The 9,516-nt window shown below is 36.2% G+C and overlaps 1 protein-coding gene across 3 annotated transcripts; it reads right to left on the bottom strand.

The window, feature by feature from the left end:
- Window positions 1-608: 608 nt before the first annotated feature.
- On the bottom strand, window positions 609-6,805 carry LOC131737808 (CD276 antigen homolog). 3 transcript variants are annotated; one of them, XM_059029421.1, is made up of 7 exons: window positions 6,619-6,805; window positions 5,452-5,504; window positions 4,911-4,967; window positions 3,926-4,243; window positions 3,009-3,284; window positions 1,653-2,007; window positions 609-1,119 (listed from the first exon to the last, which is right to left on the bottom strand). In XM_059029421.1, exons 1-6 carry the CDS (start codon window positions 6,630-6,632, stop codon window positions 1,928-1,930), a joined length of 798 nt encoding a protein of 265 aa, XP_058885404.1. In that variant the 5' UTR covers window positions 6,633-6,805; the 3' UTR covers window positions 609-1,119; window positions 1,653-1,927. The 3 variants fall into 3 exon arrangements, 2 of the variants coding, with proteins under 2 accessions (XP_058885404.1, XP_058885405.1); XR_009329429.1 differs by lacking the exon at window positions 4,911-4,967 and having other exon boundaries at window positions 5,456-5,504; XM_059029422.1 differs by lacking the exon at window positions 4,911-4,967.
- Window positions 6,806-9,516: the final 2,711 nt, after the last annotated feature.

The raw sequence follows: 9,516 nt of genomic DNA, 5'->3' as shown, positions 1-9,516 counted from the left end.
ACAAAGACAAACATGTGTCATGTGTAAATTGGAGTGTTCTTCACAGGACTGGTGAATCCCGCAAGTGGAATTCATGACATTTCTAATATAGTCAAACTATAGTTTAGTATTGTTATCACTCCCAGCTTATTATCATCATATTGAAATGTTCCCGCCACAATATAATGGGAATGAATGGGAACAAGTTCCTGATAATATCACGTGGGTTAATGTCACACTCCGCTTAATATCAAGGAAATGTAACAGTCATACACTTGATTTCCGCCCACTCAATATCACTTCAACATGCCTGCATCCACTGGCCTGTATTTTGATACATTCTGTATACACCGTACTCGACAGCCTTGTGGTCACATGATCACCCAGCTTGACTCGTGGAGATTGTGAGTTCAGTGGGTTTTGTTTACCATTGCAGATTAAAATGAAGTCTCTGAAACTAAAAGATTTAAACTTCGAGACTGCTCTATCCAAGAAAGGAGAGAAAAACAAACAAACAAACTAACATTTTCTTCACAGCCGTCAATGATATTAAAGATTCTTAAAAACAGGAATTCAGTTTTGAGTGCCTATCACAACTCTCCGGTGACTTCTACTCCTAAAAGAATGCATTATTATTATTATTTTTTATTTCTTAGCCCTTATCCAGGGCGACTTACAATCGTAAGCAAATACATTTCAAATGTTACAGTACAAGTAATACAATGCATACAGGAGGACTTTGAAGAGAACCGGTTTAAATGTGTACGTGGTCTTTGGTTTATTAGGTTATTGATGATCTGCTGATAACGTCACTCTGCTTATTGTCATGCTCCGTCCCTTTGAAGTGTGTTAAGTGGGTTCAGCTGTATATGGCCCTGTTGCTGGTCTGTTTCATTGACAATGGACAGCAAATATGACAGACTTGGAAACAAGGCTCATGAAGGCACCCATTGGGAGGGTTTCCGTATCCAGGATTGCACAATTGTCTGATGTCTCTCAAGGGGAACAGTCTAAACAATGAGTTTCAAAACAGCTTCCATGAAGCAAACAGTTTTTCTTTTCTTTTCAATACATTGACGTTTCCATCATTGCTTTCCTTATACCACAGTATTATTGTGATGTATGGTCCTTTGTGAAGTTCTTGAAAAAAAAAAAAGACGAAAATCTTCATTATTATTTTTTAATAACATTATATTAAAATTTGGAACCATTTGTTAAAATTTACTTTTTTTTCTTATAGTCAGAGTCAAATATAAGAACAAGATGACATGAATAAAGACGGAATTTTGTATGTGTATATATATATCTATATACATATAGATATAGATATAGATATATATATAGTATATGACAGTTAACTAATAAAACATTAATGCAGTCTTTGTTATACATTAACTCGTGATGGTGAAATGTTAAACGTGTATCCATTATCAGTTGTGTGCTGTAATGCACTGTCTCTGTCTCTGGGGTGCTCCGTGGTGGAAGGAGGTTCAGTAACCCTCAGTGTAGGTTAAACACAATGTCATGTATATAGGGTGTAATGAATATAGGGTGGGAAGTGTATCTGGTTCATGAGGATCATGTGAAAATAATAATAATAATAATAATAATAATAATAATAATAATAATAATAATAATAATAATAATAATAATAATAATAATAATTGACATACCCCAGATATCTTCTCATCATTGTTATTCCAAGACAGACCACAACAATAACACCACAGCAAGATACTGCAGTGTGGCGTAGTGGTTAGGGCTCTGGACTCCTGACTGGAGGGTCATGGGTTCAATCCCAGGTGGGGAACGCTGCTGTTATACCCTTGAGCAAGGAACTTTACCTAGATTGCTCCAGTAAAAACCCAACTGTATAAATGGGTAATTGTATGTAAAAATAACGTGATATCTTGTAACAATTGTAAGTCGCCCTGGATAAGGGCGTCGGCTAAGAAATAAATAATAATAATACTACCACAACAAGTATGACTATGTGGTTCTGTGGGGTATCTTGAGTACTGGGAGAATCTAGAATAAAAAAAATACAAATACAGGAATTAGTTTGCTAATTAGGAATTATTTATAGTCCATGATCTGCAATAATCAGTAAGGTCTAGTCTGACACCCAGTAATCAGTAATACATAATTTAGACATGTTTTCTTCTAATATAAATGTAAATAACCTCAGGGCATTATCCATAGCTGGATTCATATTTACAGAGTATTAAAATCACTGTTTACATCATTCAAATATGTCTTATTATCTGATACGTGATAATACATTGACAATGTAACCTGCTTTATAATAATACACGTTCACTTCTCTCTCAATCAGTTATTTCAAATAATAAAAGCAAATAAAACAATCCCAGTGGAAATGTATTTCCTGTATTTCACTGTGTTTACAGCTGTCTTTGGTTTATTGTAATACAACAGTCTCTTGGCTATTTAATACATACTTTTCTATGCTTAACAATAATGTAATTAACCCTCCTTCTATACTGGATAGTAGTACTGTACTTGAATGTCTATTTTTCGGACATGTTTTTATAAGTGACATCATCGGCTGTATAATTCTATTTGTTGAAAATGTAATCAGCATTGCATTTAGAACAACATTCCAGCACAAACATTCAATGATAAGGACCATGTTGTGCTTTAGTTTAGGTTCATAAATGTGTTCCCTGTCCCAAATATGATTTGAGGGTTTTACCCAATATAGCCTAATCTCCATCCTTAAATAACATTTTTCAAATGAGCAATTCATCTGATTTCTGTTATTCAGTAATAAATCGGACATATCCTTCAGGTAAATGTCTTGCGGCCACTGATCATTTTTTTTCTTTTTCAAGGTTTACATTTTTTAAATTATTTTTAAATCCAAAACAAGAAAAAGAAAAAGCATATTAAAATCATAACCCATCCATATGTGCAATGGAGCAAGAAGGGTCATGATAAAATGCTTGCTAAAAACTACTCTGAGACAAAACAATTACAAAGAAGGAAAACAAAAAAACTGTCAGCCTTACTTAATGTTTGAGAAAGATTGACGTGCAGCCTCTTGTTTTCTACAATGCAGGTGAGAGTGGAGTCCTGGGAGATATTGGCAGCTAGTGTGCTGGTGACGTTGTAGCGACCCGTAGACTCATCCAGCACACTCTGTTGTGGTTCAGGATCCCAGAGCAGTGGCTGGTTATCCAGGAGCCAGTAAATGGTGCCTTCTGGGAATCCTCCAGTGGCAGTGCAGGTGTAGCGCCCCCTAGGCTGTTCACTTGGGACTTGCAGCACCGGAGACGTGTAGTTAGCTGGAACCAGAAAGTGGAAATAATGCAATGGAACAGACACTAATCAAACGTGACTGGGAGAATCATATAACAGTTTAATCTCTTATCATCCTGAAACCAAAGTGTTTGTGATCAAGATCCAAGAGTCTCTAAATATTAACTGTGTATCTCAAAGGTTTTTCTGAACAAGACGAGGTTTGAAGCAGCGTTTTTATTTTCAGAAAAGGTGACAAGGTGGACTCATCTTTAGGGGATCCCATTCTGCTGCAATTATAAAAACTACCAACAAGAACAAACGTCTTTCATTACAGTCATTTGAAATGATGGGTTTGCTTGACTCGACCACTGCTATTACGGCAGTTAAAACACTGAAATAAACAACACAATAAATAAGTACAAGAACATAATATGTTTATTAAATATAATTATATACCTGGGAATTAACTATTGGAATTACCCAGGGTAAGTGCTCGGTATGTATCTCTAACTTGACCATCGAGGCATCTATGCTAATAATTCTGACCACTAGATGTCCCCACTACATAAGAAATCATTTATAATTACAATGGTTACAGTTGTTATGTATTTATCTATTCCAGTCAACATGCTAAACCGTCACTTTTGTTTTAAATAAATAAAAAAAACATATATTCAAAACTTACCAGCTACAAGCAAAGAAACATAATTCTTTTTTATATCCGGGCTACCATGGAGACATTCATATGTTTCTTCATCCTTTACAGATAGTTGGGAAAGAAGGAGAGAGCAGGTACTGTTTTCTCTGACGAACAGCTTGGTTCTGTTGTGATACATTTTATCCTGGTGCGACCTGGATGCCTCTCCTTTAATAAAGGTATCTACCACTGTTTCTTGTATTTGCCAGTAGAGGTACAGTAGATCTGGGTTGATCGGTGACATGCAGGGACAGGGCAGCATCACTGCCTCTCCAATAATTCCAATGATGGGGCTGTTCACACAAGCTGTACCAACGGTAAAGCAAAGTACCGTTATTCATCGTACACGTGCATGTCTATCAGAAACGTGCTCCACTGTAATAGCTAACTAATAACATCTTAGGCATTTGAGATATTGGATGGGACCTATTCACAAAGAGTTAAAATAAAAAATGCATGTTATTAATAAAAGAGAGCTTGATATTCATGAAGCTTTTCCAGGCTATTTTTGGTGGCAAATGACAACTGTCTGGAATGGTTTCATAATAATCACACTTGATTTAACAGTATAATTCTCCTCTATGTATTAAAATAAAACAGCATAGACAGACAGACAGACAGACAGACAGACAGACAGACGCGCGCGCACACACACACACACACACACACACACACACACACACACACATTTTTGGTTTCAATATATGCTTGCTGTTATTGTTCTCTCTCCTTTGTTCCTCTCTCTAAACTCTGAGGTGTTGGTTTTGTATTAAATGTCAAATATGTATGTGGGGGCATACACGTGAAGCCTGCAGACTTTCACTTCTCTTGTTAACTACGATTGAAACCCACAATGCTGTTTGAAATAGTAAAAACCAGAGGAAGTGTCCGGTTTTCAAATGGTAATGTGCTGAGAGTGCGACCCTGCTATCAAGGTTCACACTGAAATCTGCATAGATACTGATTGCCTTACTTGTTCTGTTTTTTCTTATAGGGATATCTGCCACCAGACCAGTTATTCTACAGAAACCTGGTAATAAAATGAGCAATAATTTAATTTCCAGGACAATAAATCTGATTGAACCAATACGCATTACTTTGTTCTGTCAGTATTTGATTGCCCGTAATCAGTGTTTACTGTACAGTAACACGGCTGCCACGTCACTTGTGTATGAAACAGAAAACACTCTTATACTCTGATGTCTGAGGAAGTGCAATAGAAATGAGATGACTGCTGTTGAAGACTCGCTGCTTGTAAACAGCAACAATACTAATAATCTTGTATTTATATATTGAACCTTTCACAGCTGAAGCTGCCCCACAGTACTTTAAATAAACACCTAAGAAGCCACTCACTTTTATTTAAAAGATTTTTTTTTTTAATTAAAAGTGATGAATGCGTATTACGACTGAAACCAAATACCAAAAAAACATTACAATTGTTAAATAATATCTATTGACATTTCCATTTGAAGTGTATACCACTTATACAAGGTCAGTTATAAAGCACTTACCTACAGTAAAAAGGCTAGCAAGGAGACAGAAAGCTGAGAGGAGATTTCTGGCCCTGTAAAAGAATAATATATATATATATATATATATATATATATGAATGTACAGATCCACCATGCCCTGAACTGTGCTGTATTTCACCAAGAGTCAATTAGAATGACATTTTGAAACATCACTATGATAATAGTTATGTTAGTATAATAAAACTGTTAAATGCCAATGTCCAATATGAATCTGCATGTCATTTAAACAGAGATTGTTCATTTGTGTTGGCCCTTGTCAAGGCACAATATGCACTCACTAAGCCTCAGAGTAGCATTGCCTGTGTGAAAGGGTATGAGTCATTCAGAAATGTGGTCCACAAGTCAGTGAACATATATTCAAAACATTCATCCGATTGAAAAACTAACACAAATATTATCTGTAACTATGAGGAAAGTTCTGTTCATAAACATCCTGCTGGGAAGACTGCAGTCTTTAGAAATGCTAATATTGGGATCGCACTGGGGAATCAGATACATTGATAAAATCTAAAAAAAGTTCAAAGAGAAATGGAAATAATTATCAACTGATCACGCTTTATTTTAAGGGCCACCTTTTAGTTTACTAACTGTTGAAAAACCTTGTTTATTGTAAGCTAAGGGTTATACATGAAGATCTTTCTAAACTAATGTCACAGGCAGTGCTGTGTGATGCAATGCCATTACGGATTCTGTTCTCTGTCGGTGAGGTGAGGTTAAAAGCTCTATAAGCACCCAGCTCTTCTGCATTGTGGTTAAGACGCCCGCTCATACAAACCTGATTTAATATGCTAAACATTACTACAGTAATTCCAAATATTGAATTGATAAATGATAATCCATAGGGCTCTAATCTTTGCAGTTTTAGCTGGCCTGTTATTTATTAACTAACATCAGAAACATAAATAATGTGTATGAACATGTTTATTGGCTGGTTGTTAATAGTTAATAGTTGGTCCTTATTTTCCTGGCATCATAGACACAAAACATCTGGGCTGCTTTAGAGAGGATTTCCACTGGTGCCAAAACTACTGGAGAGTTTGCCAAAGCAACTGCAGATGTGCTTTACAAACTTAAACGACTTTGAACTAAACAAACTGAATAACATTGTGCATGGATAAAAACTAGGACATGTAATGTCAAACATACCGTGGCTTTTTCATGTTGCTCTTCTCTGTTACACCGCTTTGTGAAATTTCTAGATGCCAGCCGGACAACACAAAGGAATCATTCTGCCTGAGAGAGTCTAGAAATCCCCATCAAAGGTCTTGAGAAAAAGAAAAAAAAACGAGAGTAAAACAATACTGGTGCTTCCTTCCTCTACCCATGTGAAACAGTCCGCTCTCACTCTGAAGTGTGGGCTTTTCACTGCTGATTTCCTCACTTAAACTAACTCCACCTCTCAAATGCAGATAGGAGGCGTCTGTGACACTCCCACTGCATTCCAAATGATAACGGTGTAAGGGAAGAGGGTGAGTTTTGGTGTAAACAGGTAAATACAAATGTCATTTTTTTATGCTTCATCACATTCTTCAAAGTTAAATGACCTGTATTTACTGTATGCATTAAGATCAAAGCACATCTGGGTCAACAACTTTTAAAAGTGAATTATGCCACCACTACTGCTCGAAATGGTCATGGATTTTGATGCTGTTTGGCTGAGATGTTGGTGCCATCGAGATATAAGATTTCCCCAAGTTTCACATCTCTAGATCAAATGTTTTTTATGTGAGAGTTCATCAAATATTTGATCCGAAATGGCTCCCAGATCAGGCCAATGACATAAAAGCACCAACCACTTTTTTTTATTTGTAATGCTACTGTAAAAAGTAAACTAATGCTGGAAAGCTCTCTTTGTGTGCCATCCAAATATCCCTGCCAAACAGCCTCAAAATTGGAAGAGGTCAGGACAGAGACCTTCCTGAAATGATTGATTTGTCATGGACTGACCCACAAGCCACTTAGATAGTCATAATTATTCATCAGAATAACATTAAAAAATGTATTTCCTTGGATCTCTTTTTTTTTCAATCTTGAAATATTAAGAACATACGAAATGTTTGGGGACGAGAAAAGGCCATTTGGCCCATCAAGGCCTGTGAAGCGGATAGCACATGGTTGTGTTGGGTTTTAACAGCGAAGGTTCCTATTTTAAAGTTGTCAGTGTAAGCAGGCCCTTGATGAATATTTGTTTGATCAAGGTGTTCCTGTTTTGGTGCACAGGTCACTATTTGTTACAACCCTTAAATAAAAATTAGATGAATCTGAAGTAAGGTAGTCCAGTGATTATAGAAAAGGGCTTCATACCAGGAGGTTCCCAGTTAAAATCTAGGCTCAGCCACTGACTCGCTGAGTGTGACCCTGAACAAGTCACTTAACCTCCTTGTGCTCCGTCCTTTGGATGAAACCAAGGTTCTATTGTAAGTGACTCTGGAGCAGCAGTTGTTGATACATATTTCACACCCTAGTCATTATGGTGATTACTATTTATTATTATTATTATTATTATTATTATTATTATTATTATTATTATTATTATTATTATTATTAATCCCTCCTAGGACATTACTGGTGACTAGTGGTGTAGTCCTAAATCTTAAAGTTCCGGAACGCCATTTAAAATATTGCCTTTTCTAAAACAAATTATATGAATTCACGTTTTATTTGTACATTGAATCTGAGGTAACATTTAATATGTAATGCATGCGACTTTTAGGCTGCTCCCCCTTGATCAGTACTGATAGATGGGCGGTTTTCCAGGAAAGGTGGCTTGTTTTGAAAGCATCCAGTGGGTAAGTGTTGACTTTGGTGCTTTGGTTATGTTTTGCCTATTTTTATCTTGCATGTTTTTTTTTTCTATTCCTTTCAATTATGAGGTCATCACCAGTGCGGAACTTCAATCACCATGATGCCCTGTATGTCCTCCCAGTCTTTTTTCTGGAGCTGTGTATTCAATAAAATTACCAGTCACGCACACTTATTTTCTGTTCAGCACCAATTTAAGAACTGTATTAGTACAATTAGAACTGGTTTTGAATTTATTTTGAAAGGCTATCTGCCACAAGTTCTGAAAAATTACATTTTACACTACATTCTGAGTCTTTTTTGCTTCTGGACCTGCCTCATTTGATCTCATCAGATAAAAAAAAGACAGCTGTTCTGGTACTGTAAGTTAAGAGAGAGATCGATATAGTTTGTAATAGAAGCCCCTAATGTTCTCTTCATTCCATCACAAGGATGACTGACTGAAATCAGAGCGGTCGGGCACCATATAAGCATTTTCATAACAAACTGGTAAAGATGCTTAAGTTAATTCTTGAGTCAAGGTTCAGAATGGCTCAACTACACCACTGCTGGTGACAGAGTGAGCTATACCATATTCCTTATTTTTTTGTTATCAAGGAAGCAATTATTCAGTAGTTTTCAGTTTTGTTTAAACAACAAAGACACAATCAGTGTGTATGTTTATCTGTCTGTCTGTAATTATTGCAGGGCTCTTTTATTTATTTTTTTATATTATTGGCTTGTGTATCTATGGAAAATGCCCTCTGTATTCCCCTGCCATTGTTACATTTATTCACTTGAAAGACTCTCTGTTTATCCCCTACATTTCCCTCAGAGGAGGGACATTTCTTTGCACAACATGTCTCATCAAAAATGAAAAATAATTGCACAGAATGTTGAATCTGTTGGTGTCAGTCATTACTGGGTATGAGTTCTGCATTCATAAATGGTTTTTGTGTTCTGTGCACTTTATGAAATATAGATGTTATTTTCTTTTTTTTTTACATTCCTCAAAGGGGCAACAATATAGCCAATGTACAATAGATATACAGTTAAATAGCCGGGTCACATTTATATCTTATACTGCTGCTCACAACTTGCATCACAGTAAAGGGTTACTTCTGCACTCCCTTACATCACAAGTGTAACCTTCCCTCAAGCGTTTGCATGCCCAGTAGAACTGTGACTTTCTATACAGGTCAGTGTGTATGATTAAATCCAATAACATTTTTTAGTGTATATGTATATGTATTATTGTAGACA

Source organism: Acipenser ruthenus, chromosome 8, assembly GCF_902713425.1.
Source record: "Acipenser ruthenus chromosome 8, fAciRut3.2 maternal haplotype, whole genome shotgun sequence".
Classification (NCBI taxonomy): domain Eukaryota; kingdom Metazoa; phylum Chordata; class Actinopteri; order Acipenseriformes; family Acipenseridae; genus Acipenser; species Acipenser ruthenus.
Note: the sequence above shows the minus strand (reverse complement) of the source record. Positions and strands in the feature narration are given on the sequence as shown.

Coding starts and splice junctions, on each gene's coding strand:
- LOC131737808 (XM_059029421.1), bottom strand. Junction 4,968..5,451: donor TGCTAGCCTTTTTACTGTAG/GTAAGTGCTTTA, acceptor TTTTATTACCAG/GTTTCTGTAGAATAACTGGT. Junction 2,008..3,008: donor CAATCTTTCTCAAACATTAA/GTAAGGCTGACA, acceptor TTTTTATTCTAG/ATTCTCCCAGTACTCAAGAT.